The sequence below is a fragment of the Stegastes partitus genome, unplaced genomic scaffold (assembly GCF_000690725.1).
Source record: "Stegastes partitus isolate 25-593 unplaced genomic scaffold, Stegastes_partitus-1.0.2 Scaffold3629, whole genome shotgun sequence".
NCBI lineage: Eukaryota > Metazoa > Chordata > Actinopteri > Pomacentridae > Stegastes > Stegastes partitus.
Genome location: NW_007581360.1, coordinates 132714 through 152102, shown reverse-complemented (window position 1 = coordinate 152102; position 19389 = coordinate 132714). Strand labels below are relative to the sequence as shown.

Below are 19389 nucleotides of genomic sequence, written 5' to 3'. Positions count from 1 at the left end.
ATTTTAAACCTATTTAACCAGTAGATGGCGCAAATTATCATTGTTTTAATTGTATGAGGCGATGGCAATATATGCTTACTTTGTGTCTTTAATTACAAAAGATCTTTAACACATTTTTGCATAACTGTGTGAATGCATGAACCACAGAAGGAGCGCTGAGCTGTAGATCAGGTTCTGGTGATTTTATTCTGGACGGACTGATAACCAGCGGACTCTGTCATCACGTGACCACGTCAGCAGCCCTGCGCCCGTAGACATCTGCAAAATGGAGGTGAGCTGCTGTCAAATGTTGCAAACTAAATACGACTATGTGCAAAATGCAGAAACCTGCCGCTACTCTTTAGCATAGACGCAGCATTTGTGAGAGGATGCATTTTGATGTGTGGTAACGTGTGGCTCCTCTTGTAGCTCTGACGGAGCTCCAAAGGCAGCGCTGCTGTCGTTAGCTAGCGCTGCAGCTAAGCTAATGGCTGTCAGTATAACGGGAAGCTAACTCGGTGCTGTTTCGCAGTGTGTAGTATTTCGGTTTGCTTGTTAAATGGACATTGTCACTGCACTGTGTTTGACACAAAATGCTCGTCATAGCCACGAGTAGAAAGTGGGGAACTTAAAGGAAGCTAACGTTAGCTGCCAAAGCTAGCACCCTGGAGCTCAGGCCTACGCCTACTCAGGCCCAGCGGTTTTGTGCCACCAGTCCATTCGTAAAATTTACCAACATTTTATTTGTGTGTGCAATGTGTTTATGTGCCCGTCTCAGCATACACAATAATATGGTTTATTGTTATCCCTGTCTGTCGCCTCAGTGGTAAGGTGATAGCCTGGTGTCATGACTGTCGGTTAGATGTAGTAACAGATATCCTGTAGTAGCGTTTGTCCACTGCACGAACTCTAATGTTACGTAAGACCCTCCAGGACTGTACAGATGTTTTTGTGAAATATTTTGAATTGCTGGAATTTTGTTTGTTTGTAATCTTATAGGACCGTGAATCTAAAGAACCCGAGCAGCTCAGGAAGCTGTTCATTGGAGGCCTGAGCTTTGAAACCACGGAGGAGAGTTTACGGGCCCATTTTGAACAATGGGGAACTCTCACAGACTGTGTGGTTTGTACATTTTTTTATCATTATCTGTGGACGTTTTGTCTCAAGTACTGGTCACAACGACATAACCCATACACTTAAGCTCTTCTTCTCACCATTGTGTTGTTCCTAGGTGATGAGAGATCCCAACAGCAAGCGATCAAGAGGCTTCGGCTTTGTCACATACTCCTCTGTGAGGGAAGTCGATGATGCCATGAAAGCAAGGCCCCATAAAGTGGATGGCCGAGTTGTTGAGCCCAAGAGGGCCGTGTCCAGAGAGGTAAGTCCCACATTAAATAGCAGAAACTACAACAGTGTTTGGTCTTTGCTCACTGATGCTTTCTGCTGTAGGACTCCAATAAACCAGGCGCTCATCTGACGGTGAAAAAGATCTTCGTCGGTGGTATCAAGGAGGACACCGAGGAGTACCATATTCGGGAGTATTTTGAGAAGTATGGGAAGATCGAGTGCATCGACATCATGGAGGAACGCTCCACGGGGAAGAAGAGGGGATTCTGCTTCGTCTCCTTTGACGACCATGACACGGTCGACAAAATTGTCGGTATGCAGCTGTTTAGATTTCAGAGGTAACTAGACACTTGGCATACACAAAGCAATGAATGATAGTGTATTGTTTTTCCTTATAGCCCAGAAATTCCACACAATCAACTTCCACAATTGCGAAGTCAGGAAAGCTCTGTCTAAACAGGAAATGAGCGCTATATCCACTAACAGGGGTAAGCATGCCATTAAATGGAGCCTTACTATTATTGTGTGTGCTGTATGTTATCGACCATTCGCTGATGCCATAAACATAGTTAAAAAACACTTTTCTTTACATCAGGCAGGAGCGGAGGATCAGGAAATTTCATGGGCAGGGGTAGTAATTTTGGAGGCGGAGGCAACTTTGGCAGAGGTGCGTATTATTTTCACACGAGATGAAATCAAAGCGCTTTGGGCTTTGACCACACCAATGCAGGCACATTTCACAGTGATATTATTATAGTGCCATCCAGGCATCTGTTAATAGTGGACTGAAAGTGATGTTTTTGAATTTGGGGTAAAAACACAAGCAAAGGCAGGCTGGCTTTGGTTTCATTTTCAAGCGATTTATATGTTAATAGCATATATAGACAGTATACATCCCTGTGTAACGTTTTGATATCTATGCAGGATATATTTCTACTACTTTGCTGGCAGTGGCTTGGTCTCAAAGTCCACTGTGTAATTTAGCAAAAATATCAGCGCCACACACCCACTAACGTTTACATGCTTAAAGGAGTTTCTAGATAAAAGTATTGCATCATTTTTGTGCCTTTCAAAATTCAATCAATCACGTGTTATCTGACCATAACTGCCCGGTTAAACCAGTTACTCAACTCAGCCTTGGCAGGGTTATGTTACAGTCTGCTGCCTCCAGCGCTCTGTGAATGGTTTCTGGTTCAGTTTCAGCATTCTGTTGACAGACATGAGGGGCCTAAAAGAATGCTGATCGCAATCTAAAAAGTTACATAATAGTGGTAGTTTTGGGTTCGGGTTATTGTTATTGTGGGACTGAACTTTTGTAAATGTTCAAAAGCTGTACCTTAATAACGGCCCATCTAACTTGGTCCAATGTGCTGACATGCAAAATAAGTGTTAACAGAGTTGGAGGTGACAGGGGAGTGTAGTTTTAACACAGGTGCCATTCAGTAATACATTGTCAAATATGCATACTTTCAATGTTGAAAGTCATATCTCAGCATTTTCAAAATACTGTTTGTGGCCTCCACAACTTCAACACATGACAAGTATTTCAAATTTCCTCATTTTTGAATTGTACTTTTTTGAAAGCTTGATAATGGACAAAAGCCAATAACCAAAATAATGTTGAAGGATAAACCTGCATTGGGGGCTTAGTTTGCACTTATTTCACCCTCTTGTTTCTCAGGTGGCTATGGTGGAGGACGCGGCGGTTATGGAGATGATTTTGACAACGGTAAGCTGCCTTAAAATGTAAATTTTAAGAAGCTTAAACTGTAGTAAGTTGGACTGTTTTGGGATCATACGTCAGAGGGACCACCACTATGATTGTGTGGAAGTTAGAAAATTCTCTTGTCTTTTGAATGTGCTTCACAACACTGTCAAGGCATAACCACATGTTTCTATGTTGAATAAGGTTGTATGGTATGTTTGCATTGTTTTTACAGGACCCGGAGGGAATTATGGGGGAGGACCAGGCTATGGTGGCCGAGGTGGCTACGGAGGTGGTGGTCCAGGGTATGGCAACCAGGGTGGAGGATTTGGTGGCAACTGCGATGGAGGTTACGGAGGTAATGATGGAGGTAAGAGAAATATCATCTCAAAAATTTTGACTGCAAATTGAGCTCTGGTTGTAATGTATGTAGGAAATATGCAATATGAGACACCTGGAGTTAAGCTGTTTCTTAAAATCGTCTTCAGGATACGGAGGTGGTGGAAATTACAATGACTTTGGAAATTATGGTGGGCAGCAGTCCAACTATGGGCCCATGAAGGGAGGCAACTTTGGTGGCAGAAACTCAGGTGGACCCTATGGTGGTGAGTTTGGACCTCCAACTCTATGATGATACATCAAGGAACATTAAAACTTCTCCTGTGGAGTAACAAACATACTTTGTGGTGATTAATTCTTAACTGCAGGTGGCTACGGCTCTGGCGGCGGCGGCGGAGGTGGCTACGGCTCACGGCGATATTAATTATTTCATGTTTTGGTAAGTTGCTTTCAGTTTCGCACCACCCTCGTAGCACAGTACAGAGTGAGCCCATGAAAGTGCAGAATAACTATTTGTTCTATCCTGTATCCATTCAACAGGCTTCAGTTCTTAGCAGGAGAGGCGAGGAGGTGAGCAAAGGAATTGTCAGGAAAGCTGCAGGTTACTTTGAGGCAGTCATCTGAGAGCATTAGAGGAACACACAAGTCAGACATTACTGCAGCTAATCGGAGAAGTTTATGGAAGAAGGACTGTATACACAAGACATGAGTGCAGATGAATCCCCTCCCTAATTGTGATAGATGTTTCCCTACTGAGCAATTTTTCCTTTTGTGCGTCTGAAGTGTGTGTATTGTGCCTATGGTATCAGGGGTAAAGAGTAAATTGTTTTTTTATCTGAAGTCAGTTCTAAATATCTTTATTTTTCTTTTTTATATGGGTTAGTTTTCTGCTGGCCAATTAATCTTTTGTCTTTTAACCTGGTTTTTTTGTCAACTAGCATAGTTATATCAGGCCCGTAGACAAGCTAGAATTACATCATTTTTTCTTTCTGAAGTTATTATGATTGCTCAATTGCAAGTGTCAAGTGTATTTTGATTTTGTATGTAAAGCACAGTGTGTAAATCCTTCATAGTACCAGTGTCAACAATTATAAGCAGTCTGGATTAGAATTAAGGGAATCCCTCACTCTTTTTGTTCCCAACAAACCGAATTCTAGATTGTTCAAATATTTTGATTAGTAGAAAAAGACCGAATAAAATTGTGTAGTAAAGTAACATGAGGTTCAGTGCGTCATTGGTTCAGAAAAAAAAAAAAAAAAGATTAAATGAGTTATTCATGTAACTGTTGCCTGTTCATTGTGAAGTGTAGCAAATCAGCCTGTCCAGAACTTTCTGACCCTGGGGAGCATTATTTAAGACCTCTGTGGGTGGATATATATATATGTGTGTGTTGTGTGCATTTACTTCTACCAGGGTCTATTAAAAGGGAGTTGTGGGTAGTCCTAGGGAAGGGCCCATACACCACTTATACCAGTGTTGAGCGAGTAGGATTATGAAAGCCACAAGCACCTGCAGTTTGGCCCTCAGCATCGCTAGTGTGGAAGATTGCAGATGACTGTCAGACAGGACGTCTTCAGCCCCAGCACAGTGGACCAGTCAGCATTTTGAGAGAGAAGGGAGAAGGCAGCATCGAGCACAACGCCCATGGAGGAAGCTTGCAGTGTCGTGCCTGGTAGTGAGCATCTATCTCTCTTTCAAGGCTAGCTAAACCCTCCAGCAGCTGGTGCTAGCGAAGAAAGGCTAGGTCCTGGACACACTGGAGATCCTGTTGAGGCAGTTGTACCCGCAAAAAAAACAAAAAACACTAGATTTCAGACATTAACAAGAAAAGGGAGTGAACATTTCACAAAAGCTGACTTGAGAAGATGGAGCAGGTAAGAGTAACCACTTTGCTTGATTTACAGATGTGGAAAGAGGCATTCTCTTCTTGCTGAAAATCTGTAAAGACCTGATAACATGGAAGGTTCTGGATGGGTAAGACTTTTTTTGAAATATTATCCAAGGCTGCTCATATTGTAATCTAGTCGTGGACATAGTGATGATGCAAGGTGCAGGCAAAAGGGTGTTCTGAGGTCAACCGAGCAGGATGACATCCAGTATTCCTCCGCCACGGTCCCGCCTCCCACTGCTTGGTATGCCATGAGCTGAGAGTATTAATAAAGTTAATAAAAGTTTGTGTGACTTAGTGTGCACAGTCAGCCCGGTAATTACATTAGACAGTGATTAAAAACACACTTGGCCAAACAGGATCACCATACATTCCGAGAAAATACAAATATTTCCATTATTTATTATTCCATGTGTTACCTAACCGATTGTTCGGTTTCTAAAATGTTATATAACGGCTAACAATAGCTGCAAATACCTTATGCATGAAAATCCAAGATATTATTTTTCCTTTAATATATGGAGCAAATCTTCCTTTTTTGCTTTGAAAATTAACAATGAAGCCATTATCAAACTAGTTGCTCAGTAATGAGATATGAAAATGATATGAGTGTCATTCACTTGTTGGGTAAATAATTGATTAGTACTTTAAACTCTAGGTATCTTGATCATTAGACGATCAAAGGCTGTTTCTTGCTTCTAATCAGCACTTTCATGAGCAGGTTTTCAAAAACAAAGTTCCAAAGGGGTCACAACTTAGGTGCAAATTCCAGGATGGTCCTCAAAGTTCTAAAAGTTTGTTTAGCATATGAGATAATGGAGGAAATTTTGTGAAGTTTCCCTACAAGCGAGAGCCCCTGCTATCGCATCTGTCAGTATTTAAGGATGAAAGAATCGTCTTTATGAGAATATATTTACGGTTTGGATGATTTTGTAATTGTAAGATTTGTCCATGCCTATTATAACGTGTTATAATCTTTGATCAAATTGATATTTCTTCTAAGAATTCATGTATTTCGAGGCCACCCAGTATTAAAACCCAAAAACTCCCTGCTGCTTCCTTATCAGTTCTAGGATAGTATTTCTGCAGAGGAATGTAGACTGAGCACGCTCCGTGACTGCTCGGCAAAGGCACACCAGCGTCAATGAAGTATTTTGTTTTTGAAGCAAAATGTGTAAAGTGTGACTTGTGTTTTTAAATAAAAACTTTTTCCATGAGGTGAGTGTTTTATTTCTGAAAGGAACCTGACAGCAGTTTACCGAGCTGTAAATGTTTGACTTGTTGTGCAGTGTAAATGTTATCAGTGAGTTTTATTGTTTGATTTACTTTATTCCCCAGATGTCCTTGGGTTTGTTACCCTGCTCACAGATTTATATTCATTTATTTTTTTTTGCCCATGCAGAAAATGGGCTTGGCGATCAAAGGTGTATCGCCTGTGTGCAGAAGTGTGTGTAGAGGGCATACTGATTGCGTAGGCCTTTGCTTTTCAATATGCTTGCCGGGTGGACCATTGTGAATTTTTCATGCATGGTTTACACTGAGCATACTCTACTGTAGCTAAACAATTGTGCTCTTTGTTGTGTACCATAATGAATGCGGTGGGTGTGATTTCTTTTGCCAGGATTTTTACAGAATTAAAAGATTTAGGTTACTATACAAACAAGCTTGCTCTAACAAAACGCAAGCAGATTGTGAAAGTGGTTTAAACCTGTGACGCCTGTGTTGCAGTACAAGATTCCATTTGTTTGCTGTTTTGTAAGCCTTTGTAAGTCAAGCCTTCAAGTCAAGAACCGACTTGAACATGTGGTAAGTTATGTAACCATTCCTTAGACTATATATCCATCTGGCATCAATCTGTTGTGGGCTGTGGCCAGAGTACACCATATAATGTTCTGCTTTCACAAAACAGGAGGCCTTATAGCTATATGAATACTTTATTTAAAAGCACAGAAGTCAGGACTTTTTTTTTCTATTTTTTTTACAAAACTGGGCAGCAAATCATAAAGGGGAAAGTTATAAAACAAGTAATGATTGAAACAATCAATAGCATACAGAAATATGATATATACAATATATATATACACACATACAGTAACATTTTTATCAATCTTGAAAGCAAGTAATGCTCATATTTACAAACTATCGGTTATAGAATCTGTGAGGGTATCATAGTACAAAAGAAGTAAAATATCAAAAATATTACAACATTTAAGAGAAGTAAGCAAAAACTATACAATAGTTCTGCTGAGCTACTAATGCTTAAAGCTGAGTGACTACAAAGTTATTGCATAGTACACTATGATAATGCAGTACCATATTACAAAGAAGATAAGTGGTTCACTTCGCTCTTATAAGTCTTTTTAATGCGAGGAACAAGAAAGACGCTGCCATCCGTCGACTGCTGCAGGGAGTAGTCCGACGGGGAGTAGGAGTTCCCCTTCTCATCTCTCAGCATACCGAAGACCTCCAGGTACAAGCTGTTGAGCTGCCGCTTCATTTCCTTCAGGTCTGTGATGTTCTTGTTCCTCTCGCTCATCAGACGCTCTTTTTCTTCCTTCAGTGAGTCCAGGTCACCCTCCAGACCCACTATGTTCTCCATCTTGCGTTTGCGGCAGTTCTGGGCAGCCACCTTGTTCTTGCCCCGGCGGCGTATGTCACGGACCAGGGCCAGCTGGGCCTCGTTCAGTTGGTGCTTTGACATCAACTCAGTGAAGTCATCAACAGGCAGATTGATAATCGTGTCAATGGTGAAAGGGATTTTGAGGGCCTTAGCCCTCTGCTCGTCTCTGGAGAGACGCACATCAGAGCGTTTCTTCTGCTTGTCTTTGGTGAAGGGAGCACCGTCGTGACCACTCTCTTCTGCTGGGTCCACCTTGAGGTGTTTGTGTTTCTTTTCCTGCTGTTGTGACTGCCCAGTGAGCGCAGACACAGAACCTGCCTGCTCAAGATCATCAGGGTGGAAATTTAATGAAAACATCTCTGAGTAGTCAGATTCTACACTGCCAGGGTTGTGGTCCATCTCCTCCATCTCTGAATCGCTGCAACCATAGGACCCACTTCCGTATAGAGACTTCCCAGGTGAGCTAGAATTTGGACTTGCGTTTGCAGAAATGCCTGAATCTGAGTCTGGCAGATCTGCTGTCAAATTATGTTTGCCTCTGTCAAATGCATCTCCAGGTGAGAGACTGTAAAGGTCCATGGTTGTGAAGGGGGCCTTACTTGGGATATCAGACATGGTGGTGCTGTCATTTCCTTCAAGGCCATGGGGACCACCGCTCTCTTCCAGCATAGTGTTGGAATAAAATATGTCACAGAAAGGTTCTGCACTGAAGTTAGCATTTAACTGAGGGGCTTCCACCTTCATCTGGCTGAGATCATCTGATGGAGCCATACTGGGAACAGAGCCATCAAATGTATTTATAAACTCTGCAGGACGAACATTTAAACTGTTTGTATTCCCATCTGTGAGATTGGTCATGGGATAGAAAGAGTAGTTTGGATTCTGTACTTCAGGGCTGTTTTGAACAGGGTAAGTTGTGTTCTCCAGTGTGTCCTCCATCTGCATGTTCAAGCATTGCTGGAAGAAAACCCAGAAAATACAGAACCATTACTTTACATACAATCAACACAGAAATTGCAGGTCAATTACCAAACTTTGTTTTGTGTAAAATACAAGAACGGGAATGAAAATAAAAATGTCAGCATGTATGTATTAAGGTGAATACATGTGCAGTATGTGCTCCTATTTATGCCTACAGTGGTTTCTCAAATCTGTGAGACTGTGTAAAAATACATTATCATCCTATAAAAGCTAGAAAATGAGCCACCTTGGCACACCTTTAAAGTGGGATTACTGTTATTGTTATCATCTGACAACACTGCAACCTGGGACAAATGTGTTGAAATAAGTTTGACATGAAAAGACACAAGCCTAAACTTTAATCTTCACTAAACAGACTGGTGAGGCCTGGACCATTAAGCCAAGTTCCCATTGACTGGTATTTCACAAAGAAATGCTGGTTGAGCTGGTTGTAGCACAAGGTAGCCTTCTGTGATTTCCAAGGCTAGTTACACATCCAGCAGTTAAAATCTTCCAGCCTCCTGCTGCTGCATGACTTAACGACTAATTTATCTCAGTAGAACAGCTTTCAAGAACTGAACCCATATTTGACACAACTTTCATTTCTGAGTCTTATCAGCAGCCTGCCAGATCAAGTAATGCAATACTAGTTTATGATTAGGATTAGAGTCCACTCTACTCTGGCGACATAGTGAGAGGTCAAGGCAACGAGTGGCGCACTGCTCCACCCATCAGCTAATGCAAATATGAGGTCACATGAAAGCAAACTGATAAAGCAGCAACTGAAAAAAATACTCTGCACAAATACAAATATTCACCTTTCTGCTTGTAAGCAAAGGCTTTAAAGCTGCCGCACCCTCTCTGCACAAGATACTTTCTGGTTCTGCTGGATGAAGCTCGAGGTAATTAATTACATCAACCGCATCACACCTTGAACACCCACCTCTCTAATGCTTTAAAAGGTCTCAACAATGAAGTCTAATCACAGCTGAATGAGCTGCATGCACCCATCTCACATATATGAGACTCCACTCTCATGGGGCAAACAAAACAGTGTTTGTCCTCTAATGCCGGGTTCCTGCGGTTCATGCATTCTTTGGGTATTTGTTCCACAACACACGCCACCATGCCATTGAGGTGGCAGAATCCATGTATTGTACCTGCAGCTCAGGGAGGGACAAAAGCTCCATCAAGGTCTGCTCCAAGTCCGGAGACATCCTCTGGGGTGATGGCAGATGACCCGGGGAGAGGGAGGCTGGCGATAAAGCTGGCTGCTCAGGGGACATCATCATGCTGCTGCTGATGGGTACTGAAACGGCAGGTGTGTCCAGGCAAACTGCAGCATTCTGTAACGAAAAGAATATGAATAGTAGTTCTACACAAGTAAAAGTCATGTTAAAAACTGTTCATTTGTGGTAATAATTTAGCCAATATTCTTACCTCAGTTTCCTCTACAGGAAATGTTTCTGCCAGTAGCTGCAGACATTCGTCAAATGACATTGCATCACCATTCTCCTCTGTGAAGCTCACATTCTGCAACAGAAGTTAAAGCACTTGCTGTTAAATTTATCACCTAGCATCCTTTGTGGCACAACTTTGAAAACAGCACATGATTTTTATAGTGCTTAGGTCTCTATAGAGTAGTTTCTGGAGCAGAGTACACCGATGCAAAACTACACAGCCACCTGTGTTTCTGTAATTATACAGGATGAGGTGGTTACCTAGCTACTACACAACCAGAGCCTATCAAAAGAAGTGGGAGTGGTCCACGTTTGACATGACTAATGATGGCATGTGTATGTACCTGTGTAACCTCTAGAGGTGTGACAGCCGACTGCAGTGGCGTGCTGGGTGGTGGACGAGGTATGTACTCTCCCGTCTCCTCGTCTAGCTGTAGCTGTGCCAGCAGGGCCTTCTCCTGCTCCCGGAGCAAATGCAGCCTCTTCTCCTCCTCCAGCTCCTGCTGCCTCCGCAGCTCATGCTCTTTCTGACGGTGGTTGTAGTCAAACACCTCACGCCTGGCACCGAGATCAATGTCCTGCTTCCACAGTATGTCAATCAGGTCCATGTCCTGGAAAAGAGAACCGCAGATCCGTTTAGAGAGTTGTGAGCAGCCATGCTGTCCTGCAGTGAAAATATGATCAGCATTGGAACAAGGAGGAAAGTCCCTGCTGTGAAGCGTGGCTGTTGCACCTGCCACACCCTGTCCCTCAGTATCCGTGCACCGGCAACAACACTGGCACTAATGTCAAGGGGGAGAAGCCACATGAATAATGAATGCACGTCTCTCTTTCCCTTGTTGCCACCTCACACCAACAGAAGACACGTATCCTCATCTGATACTCTTTCCAAGGAAGTGGTCATTACCCATCCAATTACACTGAGGTGTGAATACGTTTGTCACATTCAAACTCACACACAGTCAGGTGTTTTCACAAAACGCTTTTATGTTCACTTTGAAATGATCATTTAGTTGTTAATTAGTTGACAAAAATCGCACTTGTGTTTTGTAGCATATAAACATCAGGTCACTGGAAGGTGCATGTTCAGATAGTTTGAGAGAACACAGCATCATGATGGTTAGAGAGCCTGTTATATAACATGTAAGAGCGTATACCAGAAATATTATAAAAGCAATAAAATGGAACCAAATGAAAATGGGAATATAAAGCTGTAGATCTGTTGCTGGGTAGAATTACAAACCTTGTCTCCTCAGGTTCTCCCTTGTTTTGCCTTCAAGTAAATAACTACAGCTTTTAAGAAGTGACCTTACTAAAATACTGCTCAATAATCTCGTTTAGTATTTACACATTAGGCTGCTGACAACACAGAATTATTCGGCCCTGCTCACAAACAACTACAAGTATATTTCAATACCATTTCCTGTGAATTTCCGCTCATAGGCCAAATGTTATTTGCCATTTTAAACAAAAATGTCCAAACATAAATCATGCTGCTATCTTCATGTGTCTTTTAGCAGAATTTATTTACAGAAGGAAATCGTTTCACAAGGCCATCGGACGTTGCATAAAAGCAAGATGGTGATTCACAAGAAAACATCTGCCCATGTGACTTGTTTGTTCCTCAGATTTGGGAATAAACACAACTTGTGAGCTAGGCATCATAATCTTCAGTTATATGGCCAAAGAAGACACAGCCTGAAGGAAGCCAAAAGGGAACTAAAGGAGAATAAAGTACAAAGCAGAACAATGCACAATAAGGAGGATGTGAAAGTGTTTTGAGAATATTGTAAAAAAAAAAAAATTTCCCCCCAGATTAAAAGACAAAATGAAAATAGGGCATGTCATAAACCTTCAACAACTAATAATAAAGGCATACAACCATCTATGAATATTTTAGGCGATTGTTGACAAGGTTTTTCTGACTACAACTGTGGCGTTTCAAAATAAGCACCCACTAACCCTCTTTGCCTCGGTGTTGCATCAGCAGCATGACCACTAAAGGATTACACATTACTAAGGTTGCCTACTATAAATCAAACTCACCGGCTGAGAGGTGAGCACACAACCAGAAATTACAGCTTCTGCAGGAATGAGGAAGTCCCCTAAAATGCCTATGTGGGACGTCTGAGCACACTACTTGAGGTCATTGATGTTTTCCAAACTAAAAAAAACACACTCTTGTCACACCTTATAAGCTTGTGGGACAAGTCATACGAGTCCCTTGTAAAGAAAACAATCACTCGTCCCCAAAAACAAGGTCTGTTGTCCACACAATGGAAGTTCAGTCACCACTTTCACTGTCACAGGTTATGGTGGTATAAAATCCCACTGAATCAAAGTAACTCTACATACATTCTGCACACACTCTGTATTGATAAGAACTAGATCGTGTGAACGTGAGTGAGATCATGTATGTTTCCTGTAAGACAGCTGTCACAAGACACCGGCTGGCATCGAAACAAGGAAACTGGCTCAGAAAACTACTTAGATTTCCCAGACATCTCTGGCAGACAAAACGCAACGACGCCAAACAGACATAACTGTAGTTTAAAATGGAACCAAGATGGGCTCGACAAACAAGAATTACCAGAAAGACACATGTTCAACAACACAACTCTATATCTGACCACAAGCTGAACTAATAGCTAATGGATCCTCTGGCTACAAAGTGTGTGCTATTAGCGTGGGTTGTTCATTTACCTCTCTAGAGCCAAACACAAGGGCCTCACAATTTAGTGGACATCCACCCTTGACCAAGGATGATGAAACACAGCTGCACGTGTTCCAAAACAGCACTTTAGGCCCTCATCGGTCAACTCTGGACTTCAACTGACCCTCTCTTGTGACAGGTTTAATTCAACACTAAAGATGTAAGGCCACCTCACATGACAAACCCAGTTTTTCATTCAGTGTATATGAGAATATACAGGAACACAAGCCAAGGCTGTATTTCTTTAGTTCTTTGATTTTTTTACAAAATGACAAATTTCCTGAAAAACAAACAGCTAATGCTTTAAAGAAATGATCATGGTGGTTAGAGACTGTATCAGATATGGGATCACATGCTTGGAGGAAGGGGAGGGGGTGGAGGAGGGACACAGTTACGAGAAACAGCTCAAGAGCTTCTCTGTTTATCAAACTTGTGCTGCTGAAACAAACAATGTAATTTTATTCTGAAAATCAATTACATCACTATTATCATCCTGTGTTTTTTTCTTTTTTTTCTCCTCTCGAGGAAAAACGTCACAAGTGGATGACTTGCAGAACTAAAACAAGAGGGCAACCTAAATATCTAGAGCTAGCGGCGTATTCTGTCTGTCATGTTTTATATTATAACTACGCCATAAGTTGACTGTCACAACAATTAGTTTGGAGTGACAAACCCTGGAAAGTTTATCTCAACTCGGTCCCCCCACACAGACAGTCCAAAAGGGGAAGTTGACAGCCAGTGTCAGCCAGTTTATCTTTCCGAGCGAGCACTTTTTTATTATTTTTTTAATAAAGAAATACTCCATTTACCTGTTGACTGGAACGCATCACCTCCATTTCCATCATTATGGAGAGCTGTCCTGCCGGTAAAAAAAAAGACGCCTTATCGCTAATAAATGTGTGTTATTCCTCTAATAGGCTGATTAAAATGGCGAGCGGTCCGAAGCCAATATAGTCCGTCGCGGCAGCTGAGCTAAGGGAAATATTGCTTCCTCCAAATCTACCGAACATCACGGTGGCGCTGGCCCTGCCCACCGAGCTGCGGCGCCGGAATCGTCCCCCTGACGGCGGCCATGAGGCTGGAGATAAGCGCCCTGTACGCATGCGCAGAGGGGCGGTCTGGGCTGGGCAGATATTGCAATGTTACACCAGAAAGAAAAAAAAAATGTTACACAACGTATTTATGTGCTTTTTAAAAAGTTTCTGTAGTCTTGAAATAAGTTATTTACAACCGGCTTCAATGCATTTGTCATTTCTAGCTTGCCGCAAGACAGCTAGTGCAAAAACTAAACACTAAAAGCCAACTTACCATTTCTATTTCAACTCCGTCATCGCAGGAGTTTTGTTTGGTGCACAGCGCCCCCTGCTGGTGGTCAGTGTGGAGCTGGAGGCCCTGGGGCCCTAATGTCCCGTGAAGCCACACAATGGCACTGGGAGACCAGCACAAAACTGTTGGGAGAAAAACACCTTGACTGGAATTCAAATAAAAGTCCTGCATTCATAGTCTAACTCTTAATGTCACCCCAGTATCAGCTCCACAATGCAATCAGCAGTAACAGAAACCACTGTGCATGCAGAGCGAGCCCTGCCAGTGGATACGATTATATATTTTGGATCACTATTGTTGATGTATTGACATGTAAGGGGTACTTTGTGTTGTTGAACTGAAGCAAATTTTAGCTTCTCCTGCCATAATCTAGAACAATGCATCATGTGTGATTCATTTATCCAAACGTTTGAGTGGAAGGACACATTGACAAATCGGTGTAGGTGTTACATAAATGTAGTCTGAAGTACATAGTCCCATTTACTTTATGATATCGTTGCAAGATAGGACAAAATAGAAGCAATCAACCAAAGTATTTCAAGTAAATAACCTCAAAACAGTACTTCTATTTAGTCACCACCACTAGATTTGGTACAATATGTGTGTTTTTTTTAATCCATTCATTTACTATAAACACTTTATCTTCTGGAGCATCACAATGGGAACTGGAGTCAATCCCAACTGTGTTCATTCAATGGTCATTTAATTCATATACTTATGATAAAGAGCTTTTATATGGCTTACATCATGAGATAAACTATAATACATTATTGATAAACTCTTATACATGAAGTTACTTCTGAGTACCGAGTACAACAGTGGCAGAAATATTCCCTTTTGGATTTAATAATTTGCTTAAAAGCTGCACATTTAAACTAAAGTATAATTCTGAGGTGTTTCCATTTGACAGTACTCTCTACTCTACTACATTTTCTAAGAAAATATTCTTTTTTTTTACACCATTTATATGACACAGAGCAGTCTGAGTGCAGGTTCAGATTTTAATAAAAACATACAAGATATTCACAAAAAAAAAATCAAAAAATGAAACCAAGTTCATTTGCTCAAGTAGCCTACGAAGTATCCATCTGAGGTCATTGTCCTTTACTCATGTAGCTACTTCATACTTTTTCAAAAGGAACATACACTTTAAGCTCCACTGCCTTCAACTGACATTTATGGTCACTATAGCTAAAGTTTTTATTTTTTACATACAACACATACAACAGGCTGATAAATGAATGTTACTAAACATAATTATAGATTAAACTACCCAACAGTATATACAGCAGTCAGTAATATTGGGGAAATAAAGTATTAAGAATTCATTCTGGCACTACAAGTACTTTTACTTTTGTTACTTTAAGTAAATTTTGCTGATGCCACTTTTACATACTTCTGGTAAGGTTCTGATTGCAGGATTTTACTTGTAAAAAAAACAAACAAACAAAAAAAAAGTATAAAGCTGTAGTATTACTAATTTTGTTCATGTATAATGCCTGGAGACTGTTTCCATCACAGGTGCTGTTTTACCCAACAGTGAAAAGTGGCTCCAAACTGACGAACTACATTAAAATACTCCCTAAACATGTATCTATCTATTGATGATTCGGTAATATAATGTGGGATTTTATTCTAAATAAGATTACTTTCCATGGGATTACTTTTGATGCAAGTATTCTGTTGATATTATCTCATAATGTACTAAAAATTTGAATTTAAGTCTTATTCTTTCGACTTTTACTTATTTAAATAAGATTTCTGTCAAGACTAGTGGCCAAAGAAGAGAATTTATTTGCTGTGTCTTTATTGTAAATGTTTAATGACGTCGCTATCGTCGATCCAAGACTATTGAAGAAAGTTGCCAGGAGCAATATAAAGCGAAAAAACCCTCACAGGTAATTAAATGTGAACCATTCTGACACCTCGGCGTAAGTAAGAAGTCGGATCGAGATGTAATTAAGTGGCTTTTGAAATATGTCAGGGTAATAAGACGGACTTAGTCGTGGCTCTAGCACCTATCTGTGAAGAGGCTCACACTGAAGTGCAGCTCACTGTGCCACTGCGTGAAATTACACTAAAAAAGCCTATTTTTTCCCCCCTCTCGTGCGCGCTCATGAGCACGCGTTCACGTTTGGCAGCTCCACGTCGACATTCTTCCAGCTGCATATAGTGAACTGCACAGCACTGGGGGAAGAAAAGGTAAAAGCGGCGGTGGCCACCTTAACGATTAGAGCGCTGCAAGTCCGCAGACGGACATCAACCGCAGAGAAAACAGACGTTTGCACTGTGAATCCCGGCCATGGCCTGCAATGTCCTCAACTCGCTTTCTTGCTTTTGCATTTTATGATCCAGACTGTTTGCCCCTCGTGTTGGATTGCAGCTGGTCCCTTGCGTCTACCTACATCAGGTACAGTATGACTTGCACAACTTACTTTTGTCTTTATCATATTACGTCTTAAGGAAATCATTGTCAAGATACTGGTTAAAATGTGACAGAACTTGTTTGATTACATTGTTTTTTTTTGCACTGGTGGAGTTGCTTGTCAGTTTATTGCTGATGAAGAGCCAAGTTTCTTAACTACCTTCAAACTGATAGAACTTAACAATCCTGGAGCTCAGCTGGCCTCCTTGCACTTTCCTCATTGCTGCCATATCTGGTCTACATAGTTTAGTGAATAACTCATTCTCTCGGGGGCTTGTTCAATTTAGAAAGTTGTGAAAGCTCAACAGGTAGTGACACCCTGGTAGAGGAGTGAAATAATCCTCAGAAAGATAGCAGCTAAACTGTAAGCTTCAAACATGTCTGCCAATATAGAGATTGGTTAGTGTGTTAACTTTGCAATCAACCAGATGGTGAAGCTTAAAGCGGTAAGTAAATACACTGTGGGTTAATTTTTAGGGGGGGAGGGTGTACTACAGGATCAACTATTGCAGATGCCTGAATCATATTTTAAACAGTCAATCATTTCTATAGAGCTCACAATGTGTAAAAAGACTCCACCTGGCCTGCTTTACCTGTGTGACTCTAGGGAGGACCCACCACACAGCAAGGCTTTTCTGTAGGCCCGCTCCTGAAAGCATTCAGGTCTTAGCTGCATCTTGTTTTCTGGTCTTTAGCAGCTATTTGCTCTGTGACACTGCTGTAATTTGCACTGAAGTCAATGCAGTGAGAGAAAAGGAGATAATACAACATGGCTGTCCTGTTTTCCCTTGCTTTCTGTGCCTGGCTGCAGGTTATAGGAGCACCCTGCCATGAGGAGGATAAGGTTCCACACAAGGACAAACCTATGAGGTGGCACTGTGGCTTTCCAAATAAAGTTCTGTGATACACTTAGACTCTGATTGCCTGCAGTCAGTGCATTACAGAACTTTGTTTTGGGAGTTAAAACTTTAACCTGTGGGAAATAAATCCTCAAACATCTGGACGTTTTTTACTTTATGGCATTGTGTGCGATTGTGTCTGCTGACAAATGACTGTTTTCTCAAATAAAGTTTCTATTTTAAGCATTTGTCGCAGTCTCTGTCATTTTCTTTGTTGTTGATCATTTTTATCATAACTGACTTGTGTTTGTTCATTCATTTATGCACTGAAACTTGGTGTTAAATCATTAGTTAAATGGCAGCGCTGTGTGCCATATGGAAACACTAGTCACGCTGGTCAGGTGACTGAGTGGAGGTGAAGCAGAAAGGTAAACAGTGCTGTCACCGTTTCAAGTTTGCAACCACATCACAAGGCTTAAGCACAAGAAATCCTGACTATGTAGTATTTGCTGCAACAATAAAGTCTGACAAATTTGGGTTTTTACACACAATACAATTAAAAAGCATTAATTAATTTAGATTTAGCCTACCAGGATTACTATAATACAATAAATGAAAATAGCGTTGACAATTCCTACATCTGATTTGTGGGTCAAGTGTTTGATTAGTTGTATGTTTCCACTGATAGTCCAGTTTCCACTTCCCTGCATTATTCTAAGCCAAATCAAGAGGTTGTTAATTTCCATTGGCTCATTTTGCTGAAGTGTTTTTTTTTTTTGTTTTTCTACTTGAGAAACTTGTTAAACTGTTGAATATTCCACGCAGTAACCTCACAGGGTTCAATTGCTTTTGTTGTTTCTTAACAACCATCCAAACGGATTGTAAATTCCAGTCTGAACAGTCAATGAGCATATGCAACCAGTCCTATATTGCAAGGCATGCTGGGAAATGCGTTAAACGGTGCGTTCACGTGCTTCCCGTCAGGTCATATTTTCCAGAATGAATGAAAAGTGTCAGTTGTGTAACTATGTGCAACTGTGTTGTGTCAAGGTTGATCAAAGAGAATTACAACAAGATAAATATTTTATTATGAAACCTACTATAATTACAGCCAGGAGAGCATTTCTCTCATATCTGTCCTGACCTAAAGGAAAGCACACAAGATCACAACATCATAAGAACAAAGATTGCAGCTAAGGATTATTTTGAAAAACAAATTGTTAATGACTAATCTTCCAATTATTTTGTCATGTCCTTAAACTTCCGGTGCTTATTTTGACCAACTATACACTCCAAAAAATTCACTATCATGTTTAGTCAGGTCTAATCAGGTTTAATGTTTAATAAATTACTTTAATCAGCAATTTCCCTGAGGTTCATACCAAAGGGATCAATAAAGCTGTATCTATCTATCTATCTATCTATCTATCTATCTATCTATCTATCTATCTATCTATCTATCTATTAACTGTTTAAAATATTTATGATAGCAAGGTCAGACACCTCCATTAAGAACATTGTCTATTTTCTCTTGAAATACTTACATTTGAAACACATGAAAATTTGGAAGGCAATTAAAATTTAGAGGGTAAATTATAAAGGACTACTATTCATTTTATTATTATAAAACTAAATGTAATACCTTGAAAAGAGACATCCTCAACTAAAACCCAGAGACAATGCCCTCTTGGGGGAATCTTACCCTGACATGTCACTTTGATCAATACAAACTTGTTTCTTATGCATATTTATGCATGTTCATTATTTAATTTAATATTGGGGCTCTTA

At 40.8% G+C, this 19389-nt stretch overlaps 2 protein-coding genes across 3 annotated transcripts; one reads left to right on the top strand and one right to left on the bottom strand.

Annotated features, from left to right (window-relative positions):
- The first annotated feature begins 226 nt into the window (after positions 1–226).
- hnrnpa3 (heterogeneous nuclear ribonucleoprotein A3) lies at positions 227–6475 on the top strand. Of its 2 annotated transcripts, none has more exons than XM_008306204.1 (11): positions 227–271; positions 979–1101; positions 1211–1357; positions 1429–1639; positions 1725–1814; positions 1922–1993; positions 3008–3055; positions 3267–3401; positions 3520–3636; positions 3739–3809; positions 3911–4585. In XM_008306204.1, exons 1-10 carry the CDS (start codon positions 266–268, stop codon positions 3792–3794), a joined length of 1005 nt encoding a protein of 334 aa, XP_008304426.1. In that variant the 5' UTR covers positions 227–265; the 3' UTR covers positions 3795–3809; positions 3911–4585. The 2 variants fall into 2 exon arrangements, with proteins under 2 accessions (XP_008304426.1, XP_008304425.1); XM_008306203.1 differs by lacking the exon at positions 3911–4585 and adding an exon at positions 5275–6475 and having other exon boundaries at positions 231–271.
- Positions 6476–7176: 701 nt separating this feature from the next.
- nfe2l2a (nfe2 like bZIP transcription factor 2a) lies at positions 7177–13950 on the bottom strand. Its single transcript, XM_008306202.1, has 5 exons — positions 13821–13950; positions 10643–10909; positions 10279–10371; positions 9999–10184; positions 7177–8835 (listed from the first exon to the last, which is right to left on the bottom strand). Exons 1-5 carry the CDS (start codon positions 13854–13856, stop codon positions 7576–7578), a joined length of 1842 nt encoding a protein of 613 aa, XP_008304424.1. The 5' UTR covers positions 13857–13950; the 3' UTR covers positions 7177–7575.
- Positions 13951–19389: the final 5439 nt, after the last annotated feature.